The sequence below is a fragment of the Zea mays genome, chromosome 5, assembly GCF_902167145.1.
Source record: "Zea mays cultivar B73 chromosome 5, Zm-B73-REFERENCE-NAM-5.0, whole genome shotgun sequence".
NCBI lineage: Eukaryota > Viridiplantae > Streptophyta > Magnoliopsida > Poales > Poaceae > Zea > Zea mays.
In genome coordinates, this window is record NC_050100.1 from 151,584,867 (window position 1) to 151,608,742 (window position 23,876).

Consider the following 23,876-nt stretch of genomic DNA (forward strand, 5'->3'; position numbering starts at 1 on the left):
GTGTATGATTGCAACAATATTGGCAAAATATCGTTGTACTTTATATTTTGATATACTGTGAACAAAACAAGTGCCCTCTGAGACCATCGTGATTTATGCATTTTCAAACTAAATTTTACGACACTTCTTGTTGTGTTTTATGCTTCCATTAAAAAACAGTCTTACTGTGTTTTACGCCAAATTTATGACACTTTTTGATGTGTTTTACAACAATCTCTTGCGAAGTGAGATTGTGCGCGTGTTTTACACTAAATTTTGTACTCATTTACGCTGTTTTAGCTCACATTTTACGCTAAAATCATTCGAGCCAGAACCCGCGCACGATCGGCTGCACTCGATTTTCATGCCGTAATTTTGGGCCTCGTTTGCTGTTACAAAATAGATATAGGATTTACGTTGAATTTTGTACTCATTTGCGCTGTTTTAGACAACGTTTTACGCTGTGTGACGGAACCTCCCAAGGTATTAGGCCCACCTACAGTTGTCCTTGTCCAGGGGACCTTGGACAACCCTGTAGATGCACATAATCACTCGACAAGTTCGGTAACTGTATCCTCATCATTACGCCCAAGAGCGCTTCACCCATCACGCAGATATTACATCACATCGGAGGAAAGAATAAGCGGAAGCAAATTACAATAATTTAATTTACATATATAGAGATAGAGTATTATTATTACAATACTAGGGTATTATGAGTGCATAAAGTATTATTACAGACCAGGGAGGCAAAACACCCTCCCGCACAAAAGTTTATTGATTTAAAAGTGGGAGGCAAACATCCTCCCGCGACCACCTTTACTGTTGGGGCTCTTCCTTGGGTACCACCTTTGAACAGAAACAACAAACTCCATTGTTTCCTCTCCTACAACAACATAGGTTCGAAAACCCTGAGTACGGAGTGTACTTTCGCAAGTCTTACCCGACAAAAGAAAAAGACTCTCAAGGATATGCTGGCTTGAGGGAGTCAAGGTAAGGCTATTCAAGAATCAAAGACTCTGTTTGCAGAAACGCTTACTAACAGTGGATCCTTAAAAATCCAGTTTTATTATCAGGTTAAGTCATTACCTGAATCTAGAGTTCTTTCTACCCTAGTTCAAGCACTTGGCCTACACTAGCCATCTTTTCATCATCCCTTTAGTTTACTGGATTGCTACGTGTAAGTCAGTGACCAAGTCTTCATGTTCGAGAAATAACGACGATCCGAATCGATTAATACTCAGTTGAGGATCTCCAATCACACGACATATGTAGCACTTAACCCTTGCATATGTCAACTCGCCACCGGGTTTCTCAAGACCAGACCGGGCTCACGCCAACCGAGAGCATAGATACACCACCATCCAGCCTCTTGCCACGGAGGGTACACGCTACTCTCGCCATCTCTCCACTCCCATTGCGTGTTGGCCTTTCTGGTATTGGTCTGCCCGAGGCAAAACTTACCCATGACGAGGCATGTGACCAGTTAAAGGGTCCTCGGTCAGCAAGCTCACATCGACACGGTCCTTAAGCGACTCAGACGGAGACACTACACCGAGACTTCCTTCTCGTGCAAGTCACCTGCCCGGTCTCATCTTTATCATTTTAAATCACAAAATTTGGTACCTGGCAGAGGTACATCTTATCCAATGTTGAACCCATCACGGCCATGATGGATCCACCATCAAGTTTTATTTTTTTGAAAACATCCCATTCCATTTGAAGCATCATCTTTTGTTTAAAACAAAACATTTTGTTTTTCTAAAGCAAGACTAAGCATTAGAAAACTTTTTAACAAAACAGGTAATCAAGGAAAGGTAAACAGTTCCAAGGAAGGAAATGCAGTAATTGGTTTAGCACCCAACTCCTATCACCTAATGCAACATTCAAGTGATAAAGAGTTTAAAATTACAAGGAAAATGTGAATGCACCGGGGCTTGCCTTGTGTTGTAGGGGATTCGGGATCTGTTCCATAGATATCAAAATAAAAACTATTCCCGGCAGGTGGAGTCTCAGTTGGTGGGGCGGTCTCTTCTTCTTCGACACTTATTTCTTCTTCGTTTTCTATACATAACCATACATATACATGAATCCTCATGTGATGCTATGAATATGCAGTTATAATAGAGATACATCAAGTTGTATCTTGAATACAACTTTCCTTCACGGTGCATCAGGGGCACTAGGGTTTTCTGAGTAAAAACTTCACTAGAATAAGGCAAATATTTAAAGCTACCTTGTTATATTTACATGAAATGTCTTTAGAAGAGTTGAGCAGTTATATATAGTTATATAGAGGGCATTCTACAACCTAAAAAGATGCTGATAATCTAAGAAAATCTTCAGTTCTTGGAAGATCTGGTGTCCGACTTTTCTTTGATGCGCAGAGGTCCATGTTTGAACCTGTATAGTTGGGAAACAAAGAATTTTAATGTCTTTGTTTATGGAAGCAGAAGAGAAAGGGATGGAAGTGTTGAGCATAAATGGTTACCACAATTAATTTATATTTTCTATTTGCATGTATATGTGGAATTAAATTTTGGATAAGTTAAATATGGGGAAAAATATGTGTGAAAGAAATATAGTTTTGGATAATTCACTTTTGTAGTCGCAATAATTACCAAAGAAAAATGGAATGATGCTTTTTATAATAGATAGAAAATAATACATGTAGGATATTGTGTAGCAGAGTATAACCTTTTGAGTGGAGATTCAATTGTAGCTGCTAGACTTTTTCCTTTGTCGTGTAGTATTGCATCATGTTGTATATGTAAAAATTATTTATGAAGAAGTGGCAAGAAGGTAATGGTATATGTTAAATATAAATGAAAGTGTGAAGCAGTATTATCTATAACTGTGTCTATTAGTTCTAGGTATCGAAAGATGGTAGCTAGAAAAGGAAGCAATAGATTTTGTTGGACAATCGAATTTTAATACAGTGTTTGAATATGAAGAGAAGAGAAGACAATTTAGATTTAATAACAAGGAATGCTATCATTCATGATAAGAATGATTTATGTTACAATCTGTTATGGAACAACATGTTGTTGTAATTCTCTTCAATATCTTCTTACTAATATTATCTGTTACATCTGAATTGTGCATATGGAGTAAATGATAGTGCGTAGAATGGAGTCATTTCGGAGCATTAGACTGTGTCATTTTTTGTTATAAGAACTGTGTATATATAGAGTAAGTGTTTGTATGAACGATCATAGTACTCTAGTTTAATTATATGAAAGTATTGTGGTAGGTTAATTAAACAGAAAAGATTGTAGTTGATGATATATTATTGTGTTGTGTGATCTTAAAAAATGGAAGAATGGTGTTCTGCTGAAATGCTAATTTCGATTTCATTTTGCTGTGGAGTATTACCTTTTTTGTGTGTGTTTCATTATGTCTAGATTGAATTTAGTTCAAATTGAATAGAAAAAAGGAAAAATGGGTGGGAAGAAAGGAAATTATAACGTTTCATTAAGCCATTAAGTTTGAATAGAATGTTCATTATGCATTCAAGATGACCTGGAGTAGCAGCTGTAGGTCCTAGTACGGGGTACTATTATGCACAAGAATGAATTTTATTATAATTTATTAAATGATATTATGGTGTTATATTTTTATTTGCATTTAACTGTGACAATATTATCTGTTGTATGAAATGTTCATATGGAATAACCGAGCATGTGAAGGATGGAATGAGTTCAATTTAAGAAAAAGAATTAAATACGGTAGATTGGTGAAACAAAGAAGATTGTATCTCTATGTTTCCCTCGTCGATATCGTCATTTTCTGCACCAGTAATATCAATATTGGTTGGTCTGTGAATATATTTTTGAATGACCTTTAATAAAGTACGAATTCAATAGGCAAAGAGAAATAAAGAGAGAGCTAAATAGAGATGATCTCATGGTTTACACTTGAGTAAGGAGGACATAGATAATAGGTATTTGTGTTCAAAGAATATGATCACATATGTGTGCGTATTATATATGCATATGCACATTTATAAGACATATAAATATGTCAATACGTGGGCATTGGCGATGCTAATCATCTATGCTTCCACAGAACAACATACATAAATATATGGCAATATCATCATTTTTTCTTGGTATGTTTAGTTGAGTAACACATTGAGGAAACATAGAAGTGTGCCCGTTGTCTGAAATAAAAACTCGTACCTATTCTGGAAGTAGATGCAGTCTTTCTAAATTAATTCTACAATAGATATCCTTCCAATTGAATTTTGCAGTAGATGGAAGAGTGTAAACACCGTTTAATAGTTAGGAATGAACTGGCCAGAAGATGTTTCGTCGATGTCAAGGAGTGTCAGGTAAATTTACTTGATACATTCGTTGATGATACCTGATCCTTCAGGGGTGTAGGGCTTCAGAAGCAAGCTCTGTTTGTTCCAAGTGTTTCAGCGACCTGTTCCATTTGGGCCAAATTATATGTTGCCATATGTAAGTTAAAGAAATTTTTTAAAAGAAAGGATAACAAATTTATAAGTTGTTATATGCGGTAGTTAAATGTGTCAAGCAAAAGTATTTGGTTTCTTATTTGTAGGGTGGACGAACCTAATCTTGATAGAAAAAATGGAGGATGTAATAACAGATCCTCGATGGTTCTAAGCAACAAAATGGTCTAGTAAGAGGGCCTGCAAGATGTGGAATTAACATATCAAATCTTGTTTTATACATATTAATGGCAATGAAAATAGGGCTATGATGGTGCCTTAGTAAACAAATCAAGTTTAGCTGACGATGCTTTAGTAAACAAATCAAGTTTAGCTAAGTACTGTGAAAGGTCGCCAAAGTGAAATCGCGTTTGCTCTCATGGACACGGGATAATGACATCTTCTTTTCCTATACGGATTAATGTAAGGAGAATGGTGGGAGTGGCTACTGCTGCTTCCGCTGCTAGATGGCCAGGCTTCTTTTCGAGCTCTCATTTTACATCCGTGTGATATCCATTTGACAAACAAAAAAACTATATCCTCTCTATCTGTTAGTGTGAGGAGTAGTCATGTGTAAATCTATAGCACATTTTTAGAAACTGGAGTATGTACCAGCAGTCGCGAATTATTGCAAACTGGAGCAAAGTCCGAGTCACTGTAGTCGGCACAGGCAGCAGGCCAGCCGTTGGGACCGAGTCGAACCGAAGGACAAAGAGCTACTGCCATGCCGGTGCCAGGGTTTGGCTGACTCGCTAGTCGCTCACACTCAGGCGACCGTGCATTTGCGCGATTGCAGTGACTCGGACTTTGCGTCTTGGATTTCGAATGGAGGTGGCCCTTCGGTCTCTAAGCCTGAGAAGAAACTCTACGCTTGGTAGATCCGACACAGACTGACCTCTTCTCGTCGCGGGTAAGAAGAAGAGCGAGGGCGACATTGACGGTGGTGACCAATACCGAGAGGTTGGAAAACCATAACTACCAGTATGCGCTTCTAGGGAAAAAAGAACTCTGCCATTCGTAGATCCGACACAGGCGAACCTCATCTCGTCGCGATTAAGAAGAAGAGCGAGGGAGATGACGATATTGAAGCCGGACATTGAAGCCGGCCAAGATCAACAGGATAGAAAACCCCAGCTAACGGTATGCGTTGTTGGTGAAGGAAATGTTGTGGAGACGAACAGAGCAGTATGCGAAGGAGAGTATGCGATGCTGGACGAACCTGCACAAGCTGTGGAGACGGACGGAGCAAACAAGGAGACGGGATGCACGCTGGTCTCCGGCGCCGCGGTCGTCAGCGTTGCAGATGGCAGCCCTTTGAGTGGCCCTTTGGGAGACGACAGATACGAAGTAAATTCGTATACAGCTCACTGGAACTCTCCAGACGAAGGCAAACTGAGAAGAAACCGCGCCCGTCGATGAGAAATCGTGCACACAGTTTTTTTATACCGACGTGGATGAACGCGGTCGCGCGTTTGCGTCGCGCTTTATATATAAGAAATTGGAGGACGACCAGAATGTATTAGCGTTTTTCCCACCACTGTAATAACAAATTTCATTACGGCAGTAACGAAACTACGACCTTTAACAGATTTAAGATACCAATCACTCGTCTTATGTATTTTACTCGATCTTTTACCAACATCACACCAATACACACTAGCACATCTCAAGACGACCAAAAGCAAGGCTGGCTGGCTGCGTGGCTGGTATTCATATAATTAGGATTGAACTGCAAACGTTTGGTCATGATCGTATGCTTTTGCGTGGCATGCATGCATATATGAACGACTATAGCTAGCTCATACAGTTGCCGACAGCCAGCCATTCACCAACACAAAAAAAGCTTCCTTTGTCCATTCCGATCCTTGCTAGGGCACGAGAGCTAAGTACGCAGCTGAAGAAAAGTTTGGCTCCAATCCAGAGCTAGCTAGGTAGCTTCATTTATGGTTTGCATGCATGCAGCGTTTCTTCCGTATCTCGGTCGGGCCATTGGACCTTTCAGAACGACACGTATGTCTCTCTCTTCCAAACGACAGCGCACATATCTTGATCCAACATGCATCGGATCGGCCACACTGCTAAAACATGATGCCCGCTGTATATGCGGCTGGCCTGCACCACCCACCGAACGTACGTATCGTATACGCGGCCAGCCTATATATATAGTATCGGACCTGAGGCTGCTGGTGTGCTAGTTGAGCTTGAGCAAAGAGTCATTGAGTGGAGAGAGTGACACACGCACACGACGCACTACGTTGGCCCGCGTACGAGCTGCAACTGGATCATGGCAGCAGTTGGCAGATCGTCGCTGTCGCTCGTGCTGGTGATGGCGGCGGTGATCATCTCTGGCGCCGGTAGCGAGCGGGTGCCTCCTGCCGCAAAAGGAGCCCTGGCCGCCGGCTCCGCATGCTGTGGTCGTACAGCAGGCGCGGCTGGAGGAGTGCCGCCGAGTGGCTCCGGCGTGCTACACCAGCATCGGACAAGCTCTGGCTGAAGCTGGCAAGCTTGTCCCCAAGGTGAAGCACCGTTTTGTTGTACTCATCAAGACCGGAGAGTACATAGAACAGGTGAACATCACGAGACGGAACGTCGTCCTGCTCGGCGAGGGCAGAGGCAACACAGTAATTTCTGGCAACCTAAGCAACCTAACGGGGACGGCGATGGTGATGACGGCCACCGTGAGTAAGTGCTCCGATCGACGATCGGCGTCGTCGTCTTCCGATCCGATGATTTGCTAGCTAACTAGATCTGTCATATGCATCACACACAGACATGCATATATGTGATAGTAACTAACATTGACATTTTATTTTATTATGCATGCATGCAGATGTTGTAGCCGACGGCTTTTTGGCCCAGAACCTGACGATCCGTAACAAGGCCGGGCCGAAAGGAAGGCAGGCGGTGGCTTTGAGGTCAAACTCCAACCGGACCGTCGTATTTGGCTGCGCTATAGAAGGCTTCGAAGATAGCCTGTACGCCGAAAATGGAGTCCAGGTGTACCTGGAGACGGACATATACGGGACCGTGGATTTTATATTCGGAAACGCGAAGGCGGTCTTCCAGCGTTGCCGCATCCGGGTGCGGCGGCCCATCCCCGGCAAGCACAACGTGGTGACGGCGCAGGGCTGCGACAACAATATGTACGAGAACTCCGGCTTCGTCTTCCACCGGTGCAGCGTCGAAGCTGACCCGAATCCATGGCCGGTGGGCCAGAACCTGACCGGCGTGGAAACATTTCTGGGCCGGCCGTACAGGAAGTACTCCCACGTCATTTTCATGGAGTGCCAACTCAGCGACGTCGTGAGGTGGTGTGGTGTGGAAATCGTGGCCGAGGGTGTTGAGGATTGCGTGCCTGCAGGTCTGTCCGTCGATGCGGCAGCGACATCGCAATGAGGAGAAGCCGCCGGCCCAGATGGCCCTGCGTGTGGTGTGGAAATTAGATTACTAGTTTCTTATTAGAAACTAAGGGTGTGTTTGGTTTGGTTTGGCTCTTGCCTCTAAAAGCCAAAAGTCAAACCAAAGGGCTAAATCCAGAAAGCAATTTTTTTCTAAAAGCCGACTTTCTCGTAATACAAAACTGAAATCACTTCTGAACCTACTTTTAGTAGCTTTCGGATAGAACTGTAAAAACATATATTAAAGAACTTTTAACAATTTTTAGTGGTTTCGACCAAACGGTTTTTAGTTTTTTAATAGCCCACAGCAGCTTTTTGCACAGCTCACAGTCCATAACAACTTTTTTCACAGGCACAACCTATCCAAACAGACCCTAAGAAGCTGGTATCTCCTAACTAAAAAGATAAAAATTAGTTTGTTAAAAACTAGATTGCTTCTAAACAGGACGTTAGAAAACCTATTGTTGTACGCCCTACATGCATGCTCCAATTAACTTATTGGGTTGCTGGTGATGCCCCAATTAACTCGCGCGCCTCCGAAAAGGGCACGTACGTACGCCACTACAACAACTTGGGTTGCTGGTGATGCCCCATGCAACGTGGTCGACATGTTTCACTCCGGCCGGGTCTCTTTGGCAAAAGGTGTGCTTCGACTTTACTACTACGTACTGTATCAGTACCGGCCGTAGCAAAAGCCGGTAAAACCCTTGGATCCTGGCTTCTTCACCCGTGTCGATCTCAAGCGGCCGACTTCATTGTGCATTTCTGCCCACGTGCGACGTAGAGCTGAGAACGGGCCGGGTACCAGTACCAGCAGCGGCGAAGCACGGAGAGCAATGCCAATAACTGAGTGATGGTGGTGCTGTTAATTTGGCACATTTCGGTGCATGCATACACATGCGCCTTATCTGTTTTTGTAGCATTGTTCACCAAACTAGTAAGTATACTACTACTAGTCTCTAGCTGCTGCTGCGTGATTGTGATTTTGGAAACATATATATGGACGTCCGTCCTTGCTTGTTTGGCCGCAGGAAATTCGTATAATTAATTAACTTTAGCGGTTAAAAATCAACAATAACATCTAGTATATCATCTATTTCCAACTTCACTCTACAAACATTGTCGTTTATAGTTCTGCGTCTTCCTATTTCACACTATGTATCCACTCATTGTCCAGCGTGAGGGATCTCACCAAGTACTGTAACTCTTTAGCTCTTCGGCACAATCCTTCGGACGGAAGGCAGAAAATAAAACATGAAATTCTCATATATATCCACCTACCACAATAAACGTATATATATATATATATATATATATATATATATATATATATATATATATATATATATATATATATATATATATATATATATATATATATATATATATATATATATATATAGTTTGTATATTTGGAACTCTGGGCTTCCAATAATTAGAGTAAGCCCTGATCCAATAGTATGCTATGGTTCAACCATATTGTCTCAATCGTTTCCAACCCAACGTAACACAGGCCCAGCGACGGATCCCAGACCCAACCAAACTGGCTTCGGCAGCCCAGCACAGCAGCCTATGACGGCCAAAACCGCCAAACCCTAGTTGTGCATGCATAGCCGCTAACGCCCCAATCCCGTAACCGTAGCCTCACCCCGCTCGCATCTTCCTCTCCCTCTCAGCGCTGGTGCGCAATCTACAGGTCGTCCCGCTCCCTACACACCCGCCTTCTAGTGTGAAGCTCCATGGCGTGCGCACCCACTCTCCGGTGTGAACCTCCATGACGTCCGCACACATAAATATGGTGTTTATAGGGGGAAAATGACTAGGGTATCAAGTGGAAAAACATAATGGTTCAGTTTCTACTGCACCTCTTTCAGGCTAAGCATCTAAACAATAATATGTAAATTATCCTTTTCCAATAAAATACATGCTTAAACCGTGGCTGCTAGGCGAATAATGGTTCTACTTTGGTCATCAAATGCAGGTTAGCTTAACTTTTTCTAATGCATTATTATTTGTGGTTTCCATCAAATGTACGTTAGCTTATCTTTTAGTAAATTTGTAGCTGATGTCAATTAACTTTTTAGTGGAATTTTATCTGCTCATTCTTATATTTAGGAATTCCACTACTATATGTGCCACTTGAAGTTGTTATGTCAAAAATATTATGGTGAAAGCGAGCGTCTATTAGGATCTATTTTTTATCTTGCAAATGATCTTCCTGAAGGAGGTAATATATTCTTAGATGAGGTATATATGGTAATCCTTATAGCATACACACTCAAGCCGTGGACCTTATGTATTGAAAATAATTATTGTGTGTATGTGCGCGCCGAGACACCAAAATTCATGAAGCTACACAAACAATCTTGTCAGTAATTCTACGACATGTGGGCTCCTTATTTATTTTTCTTGTAGGGGAAAATAACCATCGCTTATTATACACCTTTTGTGTAGTCACTGGTCAAGAAGAAAAAATAGTTGTTTTGTGAAGAACAGTCCAATAAAGTCTCAGTGTTTGCCAGTTGCCTCAGCAAGGCATTTTGTCCATTAACGACCAACTCCAATTGTGATGCCATTTTAGGGGGCACCTTCTCCATCTGTAGCACATCAGCAGCCCTTAATGGTGAATGCACTTGCTTGCATATATCTTAGTTCTTGTCTGTTATTTTGAATTGCATGTTCCTGGAATTAAGTTTAGTTTCGTATCACATTATCATTTGCAGCGGGCACGACACGTGAGCGAGCGAGCATGCGGCTGTGCGGGTGTGCGGGGTGCAAGGGCGACGGCGCAGCGCGCTACAATATAGGCAAGCATCAGCAAACGATCTTTGCATCGGTAATATCAGTTCTCAATTGAACTTTTTATGACATAGGAGCATACTGTGTTATCAGTCTAAAGCATCTGATCCAAATGTGTGTAATTTATTTACTCACACAAATTACTTTTTTGCGGTACCCAAGTTCTGTATATTTCTTTTTGACTGGTCAAATTCCAGGATGTTCATCCCTTTTAGTTTTGACAAGATTTGAATGATTAAGGATACATTTTATTTTTATGGTCATCGTTATAAAAATTAATACTATTAGTGTTATATAGGATGAGGACCAGGTTTTGGAACAAGCTCGTGAAATCTCTATAAAAGATTTTAGCTCTCATGAACTGTTAGAGGGTATCACAAGTGAAATGTCATCCATATGATAATAATTAGAACTAGTCCACTGAGTGTTTGAGTATTTTTCTTGGTGTGTGGTATTAGGTGCAAATGGGTAGGCGTGGCACCTTTGTGCAAAAAAAAGTGCATTACCATCACTAGTAGCCAATAATTAATAGTAAGTGAATTTCAGCATCATGAAAAAATTGGAAAATGGGAAACTTTCCGCTAGAAATGTATATGGACTTTTTTGCGCTCACAGCTAGTTGATTGGAAGTACATTAAGTCCTAAGCTCTACTAGTTGATGGAATATGAATGCTCCATTTTTTATACGTGTCTTTTGGGAATAAAACATTGTTACATTAGTTTTCCTAACAGTCTGTTTTTCTTTTCAAGTTTGTGCATCAAGAATACTTTTTTTATCAGAGTTCACTCGAGAAATGCAAGAATTAGGATAGGCCAATTAGATCTTTTTATTGGTGTATCCTGAGTTTCCTCTGATAAGGGTCCTGTGTCACCACCTGGGTCAATTTTACTAAACATTTTTTGCCATCAGCCTTAAATACATACTACAAAGTCTGATTTACGCTAAAATTCTACACATTTACGCTGTTTGGTTCACATTTACACTGAAATCCGTACGAGCCAGAAACAGGGCACAATCGGATATGCGCGATTTTTATACTATAATTTTGGGCACCATTCGTCGTTATGAAACCGGTCGATGATTTACGATAAAATTTTTATATTTATGAAGTTTTGGTTCACGTTACGCTGAAATCCGCTCGAGTCATAACCTGCGTACGATTTTCATGCTGTAATTTTGGGCACCATTCGTCGTTATGAAACTGATCGATGATTTACGATAAAATTCTTATATTTATGAAGTTTTGGTTCATGTTATGCTGAAATTCGCTTGAGTCATAACCTGCGTACGATTTTCATGCCGTAATTTTGGGCACCATTTGTCGTTAAGAAACAATTTGATGATTTACGCTAAAATTCGTACCCATTTACGCTGTTTTGGTTCACATTCGCCCGAGATAGAACCCATGCACGATCAGATGCACGCTATTTTCACGCCGTAATTCGAGCCAACCCAAGTCGTTATGAAACAAATTGACGATTTATGCTAAAATTTATACCTATTTACTCTGTTTTGGTTCATGTTTTACATTGAAATCCGCCCGAGCCAGAACCTGCGCATGAATGGACGTGCACGATTTTCATGCCGTAATTTCAGGACCCATCACTGTTACGAAACATCTCTTCGATTTATGCTAAAATTTATACTCATTTATGCTATTTTAGTTCACGTTTTACGCTGAAATCCGTTCGAGCCAGAACCCACGCGCGTACAGTCGTCGGAGTATAACTGACTAGGGCTTCCCGTACTAATGGAAGTCCTGGGCTTCCATTAGCTCATCCCTATATATATACCCCTTGATGTACACGACGTCCTCCTACCTTTGACTATTCTTTGAGCTTCGACGAGCCGGATGCCACTGCGGTAGCGTGGCTCGTTCGACGGTGGCCTCCTCCAATCCGGTGGCTTTAGGGCATACCCCAATAACGATATCATCTGATCCATGTGTTATGCATCCTATGATATTTTTATGTCGACCACTACAATTTTTATGCATTCCATTTGAGGATTTCATGATGATGAAAATGTTGTCTATCATCTGATCCATGTGTTAACCACTAGCCTTATGTAGTGAATCAACATTTACGCAATATCTAACATTAATTTATGCTCAAACTTGAGGATTTTTACGGTCGTCACATCAGAGTTATCAACATCTCTCACGTTGGCTAGATATTTACGGTGATAACTGAGGATGTTTACGCTCAAACCTGAAGTGCGTACTGCCACCAGCGTCCCACATGCACAATAAAAGAGAATCACGTGATTTATAATATCCATAAATGTCATAAGAAATCATCTTGTTGACCATTGTAACAACATTTATGCCATATCCGACATTATTTACGCTCGAACGTGAGGATTTTACGCAAAACCTGGGGTGCGCACACACAACATCCTGCATGAATATTTTTTGCATGCACATCAATTTTAGGATATGCTATAATTTTTGGACCTGCTTTAATTTTTGGATCTGAAACAACACATGCCATAAAAATTGAAAACCGCATGCACGCTTGTTCCTTCCATAAAAATAGAACCTCGCATACGAGTATAGATGGCCAATAAGCACGAGGCCCACGAGCCTGGGACGAAACCTGCTGTTTGGGCCCAATCCGAGCCCGGCACGACTCGGTTCTATACGGGTCCGGGCCTAGCCTGGCATTGGTGGCGTGCCGGGCTCATTCCAAGTTTTAGGCCCGCCGGGCTAGCCCGAGCACGGCTAGTTTCTAAACGGGCTAAGACTCGACCCGTTTAATAAGGCAAACATTGCAAAAATAGCTCTATTTTTTATTTAATGCCTATCATTTATATGTGAAATGTGTATTATTTGTAATTTATGTTATTGTATTTAGTTATATCCTTCAATTACTATTTATAACTATGTTCAATTTTTATGGTGATATAATTTTAAGCTTGATTTATGCGTTGGCGGGCTCATGCAGGCACAGTGAATATTTTCGGGGCGAGCTTAACGGGCCGGCCCAGCCCGGTTGGGCTGTTCCTCAAGGAGTTACTAGGCATGACACTTGAGAGAAAAGTTGAATTTGCCATAGAGCTTATCCCAGGAACCGCCCCCATTTCTAGAAGAGCCTACAGAGTATCCGGACCGGAGTTGGTGGAACTCAAGAAGCAGATAGACGAGTTATTGGAGAAAGGCTACATCAGACCCAACACCTTGTAATACCCAACTTTTGTAATATAAAAGAAAAGGAATAAATCTTTATGTGTATTTCCTTCTATTTCATGAGAATCATTAAGGGGCATATTTAAAGTGAATAATTCTCTAATAAAACATAAATGACCCGTGCATCATGCTCGAGTTTAGTTTGTTTGTGCATTTAATAAAATAGTAAGATGGATGAAAGTATAATAATAAGAGGAGAATTTGGAATTAACTCAAAGGTGCAAATTAGGAAAATTGGAGATAATAAAGAATGATAGAAATACTATACAAAACAAAATAAATTTATGAATAAATACATTATTCCCATACTATGTTCAACCAAACATTTAATGTGAAGATGAAATTGCCACAAACTTTGGATTTAAAGGGGAAATTGAAAATTGAATTTGGGAAGAAAGAAAAGAAAATAGAAAATAAAAAGAAAAAAGGAAACTGGCGATGGGCTCAATTCCCTGCTTGGCCCACCTTGCTCAGTACCGCGTGGCCCAAGTCCCATCCCTTGGGCACGACTGGACACTGACAACACGGGCCCGCGGGCAGACGGACCGTGCACCTTACTCTGGTGCAAAAGCGCCGACAAGCGGGGCCGGCTGGTCAGACCTCTGGCACGTGTGTTTCGTGTGAGTCGCTGTGTGGTGGGCCATGGCGGTCAGCTCGATCCGCTTCCTCCCAATAGAATCGCCGAGCATGGCGGACGACGCGGTCGTCGTGCGATCTCACGCGTTCCTGGCCAAGTCGTGCCCCAGATTTCGGATCCGACCCTCTCGAACAAACTAGCTCGATCCTGGACTCCCTCCCCTCTCCAACAAACTAGCACCGACCCTGAGACGACCAACGCCAACTCCATTGCCGCCGCGGTAACAAGAACTCGGTCCGCCACCATCGAACGCAAGAACCACGGGCATTCGGGCGGCCGTGGAGCATTCTGTCGCTGCGTCGGGACCCATAGAAGCTTCGACCGCCACTGATTTCACCGTTGACATCGCCGCGCCTGCACGATTGCTCGTCGGAGGCTGTGCGCTGCCGTGAGGTCGATCAACTCCGTGGACAGCGCCCTACATAGCCCAAACTCTGGTAAGGCCCCTTCTAGTTATTCATCGCACCCTGTATCTGGCGTAGCATTTGGTGCGTGCAATTGGGATCTCTCTGGTGACACGGGCATCGACGGTGGGATGCCGCCATAGGCTTGCCGACGGTGTCGCCGCGTGCGGTAGTGAGATGGGGAGGAAGAAGGGCTCGCGCCGTCAGATGGGTTTTGGATGGATTAGATTAGATGTCGTGCGCCGATTGGGTGTGGAGTGAGTTGGACCGTCTGATCGGGATCGAGGGGTCCGAGTAGATATCTGCGTAATTAAATCTGGGCCATGTATCGCGGATCCGAGGGCGGGTATCGCGTACCGGTTCGCGAAGTGGGCAGATTAAACCGTGCGCTCGCTTGATGATCCAACGGTTCCAAGTGATGCAGCCTAATACACAGAGTAATCTAATCCGAGCCACAAGATCTAGATCCTACGGTTGACAATAGAGAATACCCCTTCGCGGGTACGTTTTACAAAAGGGTCCCAATCCTTTGTACATATAAACCCGCAGTCCACTCAGAAGTCTCCCTGTGTCTCAGTGTTTTCACGAGTTAGCCCCTGACCTATTATGTATTAATGCGCATAGTCCAGAGAGCAGTAAAATAGTGGAAAAGAAATTAGAAAATGGATTTTTAGTTCAAAAATAATTCCAGAAAATTGGGAAATTCATATTTAATTCATTTTAACTCCAAATTGATCCATTCCTATGGCATTTATTTTGTAATAACATTGTCTATCAATTAGTAGCTCTGTTTAGCCATGAAACTTGAGTTAAAATTGTTCATTGGAATTAATCCATTCTAAGTACCTAATAACGTTAGAAATTCATAACTTAATAACCGTAACTCCAAATTTAATAATTCTTGTTCCTATGATCCCGTTACGCAGCGTAGAATATTATCGTGTATTATGTTCTATTGTTTGGTGTGATGTTAATTTTTGCTATACATGTGTGTTTGTATTGTTGCGAGTAGACGAGCCAGCCACTGAGGAGCCGGGGGTTCAGCAGGAGGAGACTGCTGAGCAGGAGCTTGCTGAAGGCAAGTTGTGCCCTTGATCACTTCTTTTTACCCAATCATGTTCTTATTAATCATAATGATCTGCATAGGTTAATTTTGATGGGACCCTTTAGGTTACCCTAGTTTGACTATCTTTATACCTTGTTTACCACTGAATTTTTAGGTAGTACTTGCTATTGCTTTATGTGGTTTTGGGTATGGAGATACATTATTCATGATTACACTTTTATTATTAGTTTATTATTACTGTTCATGTTAGATCATTATGTTAATTGGAACATGGAGCGACCACCCGGGAAAACAGTGCTACCACAAGGGTGCTATGGGACGCCCTTGGCTGATTAATTAGGAAAGCTAGTGGATGACTACCTTACTCGAAAGGGGCAAGGGCAGTAGGGGAGTGGTCAGTGTAGGGAGGTCCTTGGGTTGATTTTGCTGCGATGGCGGTCAGGCGAGGATCCCTGCATTGGAGCTTCCTATAAACTGTAGCGGGTTTTCTGAAGCTAGTGGAACTTTATAAAGGCCTCGTAGTGTTACCCTGCCTTGCCTCCTCGGTAGAGGTGTATGGGAGTGGCCTTCTCTTGGCAGATGGGTAACATGACTTGTGGGTAAAGATGTGCAACCTCTGCAGAGTGTAAAACTTGTATACTAGCCGTGCTCACGGTCATGAGCAGCTCGGACCCTCACATGATTAATTTGTGAAATTAAAGTCAATTTGTCATTTGCATCGCATTGGGATTATTTTACTATTACTTTTATTTATTATTACTATGGTTTGGTATTTACTTCCACTTAGTAACTGCTAATAAAATTTTGACCAATTTATAAAAGCAATGCTCAGCTTCAACCTTTATTTTGTTGATCAGCCTTACACTTCACATGAACTCCCACCTTTGGTGAGTTCATGCACATTATTCCCCACAGCTTGTTGAGCTATGAACGTATGTGAGCTCACCCTTGCTGTCTCACAACCCCCACAGGAGAAAAACAAGTGGTTCAAGAGGAGCCGCCAAACGAGGAATTCGACTTAATCTAGGTGGCGTCTCCCAGTCAGCTTTGTGGCGCCAGGGAAATAATATTTAGTTCGTTTTATATTTTTATCATCTATTTTGTAGGACTTACTCTATGTAATAAGTACATTTGTGATATTTATGACATTTATCTCTATGCACTCTGTAATTATATTTGTTGTTCTTCCTTGGCGCACATATGAGATGCACCCGGCTTTATTCCTTAAAACTGGGTGTGCCAGAAGTGGTATCAGAGGAAATGTTGACTGTAGGACGAAACATAGATAGATTTGTACAAAACCTTTACCTACTTACCTTACTCTGATTCTTTCTATACTTATCTTGATCCTGTCTCACCTTCTACTGTTCTACTCTGATTATTCTTACCTTTTCTACTCTAAGACAAGATGGATTTCACACCTTGGAATCCTACATTTATGGCCTTCTTAAGAGATAGGAGACCTAAGACAAAAATTAAAATTATTTTCTCTACTAAAATGTTGGTTGATTGTTCTGATGACAAATGTCTGATTTGCTTCTTTGATTGATTGAACTATTATAGTTGGGCATATTAGCATGTACAACCCTAAGGTAATGTATTAGCTTTAGTAGATGACACACTAATCTACTTAGCTAATAAAACCCCCAAAGTAACATGTCTCGTAATTACTCGCCTTGTCTACAATTCTTTCTTTCTTACCATGTGTTTCTAACCCAGATGGTCTACACCCATAGTACTAGAAGAAAGCAGTATATATTTGATACTCGGGATGCCCTGGTTAAGGAAAGCAAAGGCCATTATACATTATGCTAAGGGAACTGTAGAACTTACCAGCTCTATAGGAGAAAGATTCGAAGTTGAAATTACAGTAACTACCTCTACCAGACGTGCGGTATTCTTATTAGATGGGAAGTTTTTTGGTGACAACATCCGTGTGGTTAGGGATTTTCCAGATGTCTTTCCAGAGGAGTTATCAGGGATGCCACCAGAAAGGGAAGTTGAGTTTGTCATTGATCTCTTACCTGGGACTGCTCCTATTTCTAAACGGCCATATAGGATGTCTATAGAAGAACTAAAGGAACTTAAGAAGCAGTTAACGGAGTTACAGGAGGCTGGGTACATTCGTCCAAGTTCCTCACCTTGGGGAGCCGGTTCTGTTTGTACAGAAGAAAGATGGATCACAAAGGATGTGTGTGGATTATAGATCCCTTAATGATGTTACGGTGAAGAACAAGTATATGTTACCCTATATTTAAGATTTATTTGATCAAATGAGAGGAGCTAGGGTATTCTCGAAGATTGATCTCCGATCGGGTTACCACAAAATGAAGATTAGGCCTTCTGATATTCCCAAGACGACTTTCTCTACCCGATATGGTCGTCATGTCGTTTGGTTTAACCAATGCACCAGCCTACTTCATGAATTTGATGAACAAGGTGTTCATGGAGTATCTCGATAAATTCGTCGTGGTATTCATTGATGACATTCTTATTTATTCCAAGAATGATAGTGATCATGAGGAACATTTACAGATGGTGCTACAGAAGTTACAGGATAATCAGCTTTACGCTAAATTTACCAAGTGTGAGTTCTGGCTTGATGAAGTACCTTTCCTCGGACATATCATCTCCAAAGGAGGAATTTCTGTGGATCCAGCTAAAGTGACAGTGATAGTTGATTGGAAGATACAAAGTACAGTATCAGAGGTCCGGAGTTTCCTGGGACTCACATGCTATTACCGGTGATTCATCGAAGGGTTCTCCAAGATTGCGAAGCCTATGACCTCATTGTTAGAGAAGGGCAAGGAGTTTAAGTGGACTGAAGAATGCCAAGAGAGTTTCAATCAATTGAGGTCTAAATTGATGGCAGCCCTAGTGTTGATTATGCTAGATCTACAAAAGAATTTTGATATATATTGTGATGCAAGTCGCCAAGGCCTGGGATGTGTGCTTATGCAAGAAGGACATGTCATCGCCTACGCGTCTCGCCAGTTGTGGAAACATGAGTTGAATTACCCCACTCATGACTTAGAACTGGCAGTCGTTGTGCATGCTCTCAAGATTTGGAGACACTATATTATGGGAACCAAGTGCCGAGTCTACACCGATCGCAAGAGCTTAAAATACATCTTCACTCAGAAGGATCTCAACCTTAGGCAACGCCGATGGTTGGAGCTCATCAAGGATTATGACTTGGAAATTCACTATAATCCGGGCAACACGAATCTGGTTGCGGATGCCTTGAGTCGGAAGGAGCATGTCCATGCAGCTATTGTCACCTAGTTACCCGATGAGTTAGCAGAAGATTTTGAGAGACTCAATCTGGGAATAGTTGCTCATACTGAAGGAATTACCATAGAAGTGGAACCTATCTTAGAGCAAGAAATACGAAAGGGTCAGATCGGTGATGCTAAATTTTAGGAGATCAAAAATATGATAACGGAAGGTAGAGGCCCAGATTTCACGAAGGATGAGCAAGGCACGATATGGTTCAAGAATCGGATTTGTGTTCCTGATATCGATAGTCTTCGTGAAACCATATTGAAGGAGGCACATGACTCACTTTATTCCATCCACCCTGGTTGTACTAAGATGTACCAGGACTTGAAGCAGAAGTATTGGTGGTATGGACTAAAGAAGGATGTTGCTTCACATGTAGCACTATGTGATGTTTGCCAGAGGGTGAAAGCGGAACATCAATGACCTGCTAGTTTGCTACACCCGCTTAAAATACCTGAGTGGAATAGGGAAGAGATTGGCATGGACTTCATTATGGGTCTACCCCGCACATCTACTGGGTATGACTCTATATGGGTGATTGTGGACCCACTTTATTCCAGTGAAGACCACGTATTCAGGAGCCAAAATAGCAGGGTTGTACATGGCACGGATTGTATGCTTACATGGTGTGCCTAAGAAGATTGTGTCAGACCAAGGATTACAGTTTACTTCTCGGTATTGGAAGAAGTTACACGAGTGCTTGGATACAAGATTGAATTTTAGTTCGGCTTACCATCCTCAAACTGATGGGCGGACAGAAAGGACCAACCAAGTACTAGAAGATATGTTAAGAGTGAAAGGGAAATGTGCCCTTGGGCCATTTCTATAATGTTTTGGTGATTAAGTGTCCAACACATAGTGAGTGAAATATTATGTGCCAAACAAGCAAAAGATGCAAATCATGTAACAAGGTACGTTTCTAGACTTAGTACATTGTTTTGAGTACTAACATATTTTGTCTAAGTGCTAGAATCAGAGAAAAGAAAAGAACCAAAAGACTTGGCTCGGTGCAGCCAAATCTCTGCTCAGTCTAGCACACCGGACTGTCCGGTGGTGCACCGGACAGTGTCCGGTGCGCCAGGCTGAACTCCGGTGAATAGGCCACTCTCAGGAAAGTTTGGCGGCGTACGACTATAATTCACCAGACTGTCCGGTGGTGCACCGGACTGTCCGGTGAGCCAACGGCTGCCAGCGCAACGGTCGGCCGCGCAATCCGCGGGTGATGCGTGGCGCGCGCCAACGGTCGACAGGGGGCACTGGACTGTCCGGTGTGCACTGGATAGTGTCTGGTGCGCCAACTACCACGAATCTGCAACGGTCGTCTGCGCCAGAATAGGAAGGAAATCGGGCACCGGACATGAACAGTGGCTGTCCGGTGGTGCACCGGACTGTCCGATGCGCCACCCGACAGAAGGCAAGGATAGCCTTCCTTATTGGCCTCCAACGGCTCCTAGCTGCCTTGGGGCTATAAAAGAGACCCCTAGGCACATGGAGGAGCTACCCAAGCATTCACTAAGCATTCTAAGACTTCCACACTCCGTCTCCGCGCACTTGATCGATCGTGTTAGTGATTTGAGCTCCGTTCTAGTTGTGAACTCTTTGTGCTTCATTTTGAGCTTAAGTCTTGGCTTGTGTGCGTGTGTGTGCTGCGAATTTGTGTGTGTGCTCACAACCTTACTCTTGTGTTTTCATTGTGATCTTTTTTGTAAGGGCAGAGACTCCAACTTGTGGAGATTCCTCGCAAACGGGAAAAAGAGAAAAGCAAGAAAAACCGTGGTATTCAAGTTGATCATTGGATCACTTGAAAGGGGTTGAGTGCAACCCTCGTCCATTGGGACGCCACAACGTGGAAGTAGGCAAGTGTTACTTGGCCGAACCATGAGATAAAATCGTGTGTCTCTTGTGTGCCTTCTATTTGATTATCTGTGTTCACAAGAGCTCGTTTCAAGCCACTTAACCATTCTAACCTTCATGTTGGGGGTATGCTTCGTAGCCGAAGATCCTAAAAGAGGAAAACACCTTCGGCAAGATCCTGTCAAGAAACAGCGTCGAAGCTATCACTGATAGAGCTTCGGCACAGTGGCAAGTCCCAAGACGAAGGGGGCAAACCGACTTAAAGATCAAATGACTCAAAAACCCATGATGTTTTGTGTTAGTGTTGTAATTGATTATAAAGGGGATAGATGTAATTTCACATAGGCTGTGTCCTGTGCCTATAAATAGATGAACAGTGCCCCTGTACTATTCACGCAATCTTGTAATTCTTGACGCATCACACTGGAATTGTCGTTTTCCGTCAAGAAGAAGGTATAAATGTACTCAAATGTCATGTTTTAATATTCAGATCGATATAACGAAATATAAGAATAATGTTATCTGCTTCTAACACATATTTTGTATGTTATTCTTCATTTTACATTATTCTATAAACCTGAACATGAAGGTATGACCTTCGTGATATTTAATCTGCAACCTTCGTCCGAAGTTCATTGAATCCTTGGGGAGACAATGCTTCAACGGACGAAGGGTATTATCATTTAATATTTTTATGCTGCCTTGTTCTTAATTCATAGCCTTTGAGAACAAGTCCCCAACACTTCATAACCAAAGTTTTTGTGGCTATTAGTGTTGAATTTTACAGGATCACCTATTCACCCCCCTCTAGGTGCTCTCAATTGGTATCAAAGCCGTTCTCTTCACGTAAGGGACTAATCACCCGAAGAGATAGATCCTAAGGGAAAAGGGATGGTGGTCAACGACAAGGAGAAGGAGTCTTTCCTCAACGAGCCTAGAGATGACAAGCCAACCGACTTAGGCTCAAGTCATAAGAAAAGAGATGGAAAGAAGAAGAGGCGCATCAAGAAGATCATCTATTACGACAGTGATGCCTCGTCTTCTTCACCACACGACGACGACGACTCCTCTTCAAAGAAGAAAATGGTTAATCAAAATTATTCATTTGACTATTCTTGTATTCCGTTCAATTCCAATGCTCATTTGCTTTCAATTCCACTTGGTAAACCTCCACACTTTGATGGAGAGGACTACTCTTTTTGGAGTCATAAAATGCGTAGTCACTTATTTTCTCTCCATCCTAGTATTTGGGAGATAGTGGAAAATGGAATGCATTTCGATAATACGGATAACCCTGTGTTTATCAATGAGCAAATTCATAAGAATGCACAAGCTACTACTGTTTTGCTAGCCTCCTTGTGCAGGGATGAATACAACAAGGTGAGCGGCTTGGACAACGCCAAGCAAATTTGGGATACCCTCAAGATATCACATGAGTGAAACAACGCCACCATGATCACCAAAATGGAGTTGGTGGAAGGCGAATTGGGAAGGTTCGCGATGATCAGGGGAGAGGAGCCAACACAAACATACAACAGGCTCAAGACCCTGGTCAACAAGATTAGGAGCTATGGAAGCACAAGATGGACGAACCACGACATTGTCCGACTTATGCTAAGGTCATTCACGGTAATTGACCCCCATCTTGTTAACCTTATTCGTGAGAATCATAGGTACACCAAGATGACGCTCGAGGAGATTCTTGGGAAGTTTGTGAGCGGGCACATGATGGTGAAGGAGGCTCGATATGTGGACGACGCTCTAAATGGTCCACTCCCCGTCCACGAGCCTCAAACCGTTGCCCTCAAAGCAATCAGCAGCAGGGAGACACTACCAAGCAAGGTGGTACAAGTGGAGGCCGTTGGCCTCAACAAACATGAGATGGCGCTTATCATCAAGCGCTTCAAGACCGCACTAAAAGGATGCAAGGAGTACCCCAACAAGAATAAGACAAGGGGAAAGCGCTCCTACTTCAAATGCGGTAAGACTGGTCATTTTATTGCTCAATGTCCTGATAATGAAAATGACCAGGGGGAAGAAAGACATGGGAAGAAGGAGAAGAAGAAAAGCTATAGGAAGGCAAAAGGCGAGGCTCACCTTGGCAAAGAATGGGATTCGGACTGCTCTTCATCTGACTCCGACGATGAAGGACTGGCAGCATCGGCCTTCAACAAATCTTCGCTCTTCCCCAACGAACGCCACAACTGCCTCATGGCCAAGGAAAAGAAGGTGAGTGTTCGAGATTCCCCCAAGTACTCTACTTCTAGTGATGAGGGTTCTAGTGATGATGAAGTAGTGTCGGGGACCATAATTAGGGGTACCTCCAAGACTCCTAAATCTCAGCTGGTAACCCCCATCAGCACTAAGCTGCAAAGGCCTGATGGGTGCGATTAAGCCAAGGCTCGGTCCACTCAAGGCACACGACCTCGCCTCGCCCGAGCCCAGCCTCGGGCAAAGGCAGCCTACCCCAGATCGTAACCTTGGCCAGATCGCAACCTCGGTCCACTCAAGGTTCACGTCTCGCCCGAGGCCCAGTCTTCGCCAAGAAGCAACCTTGGCCAGATCGCCACACCGACCGACCAAATCGCAGGAGCATTTAATGCAAGGATGGTCTGACATCCTATCCTGTCATGCGCCCTTCAGTCGACAGAGCCGAAAAGTGACCGCAGTCACTTCGCCGCTCCACTGACTGGCCTGACAAGAAGACAGCGCCGCCTGTGTCGCTCCGACTGCTGTGGCGCTCGACAGAGTGAGGCTGACAGCAGCCAAGTCCAGCCTCGGGCGCCATAGGAAACTCCGCCTCGCCCGACCCC

The 23,876-nt window shown here is 42.8% G+C and overlaps 1 protein-coding gene across 1 annotated transcript; it reads left to right on the plus strand.

Moving 5' to 3' along the window:
* Nucleotides 1-6,647: 6,647 nt before the first annotated feature.
* LOC103627040 (probable pectinesterase 56) lies at nucleotides 6,648-8,032 on the plus strand. Its single transcript, XM_008647387.1, has 2 exons — nucleotides 6,648-7,117; nucleotides 7,266-8,032. Exons 1-2 carry the CDS (start codon nucleotides 7,096-7,098, stop codon nucleotides 7,829-7,831), a joined length of 588 nt encoding a protein of 195 aa, XP_008645609.1. The 5' UTR covers nucleotides 6,648-7,095; the 3' UTR covers nucleotides 7,832-8,032.
* The last annotated feature ends 15,844 nt before the right edge of the window (nucleotides 8,033-23,876 follow it).

Coding starts and splice junctions, on each gene's coding strand:
- LOC103627040 (XM_008647387.1), top strand. CDS start 7,096: ATGGTGATGACGGCCACCGTGA. Junction 7,118..7,265: donor GGTGATGACGGCCACCGTGA/GTAAGTGCTCCG, acceptor GCATGCATGCAG/ATGTTGTAGCCGACGGCTTT.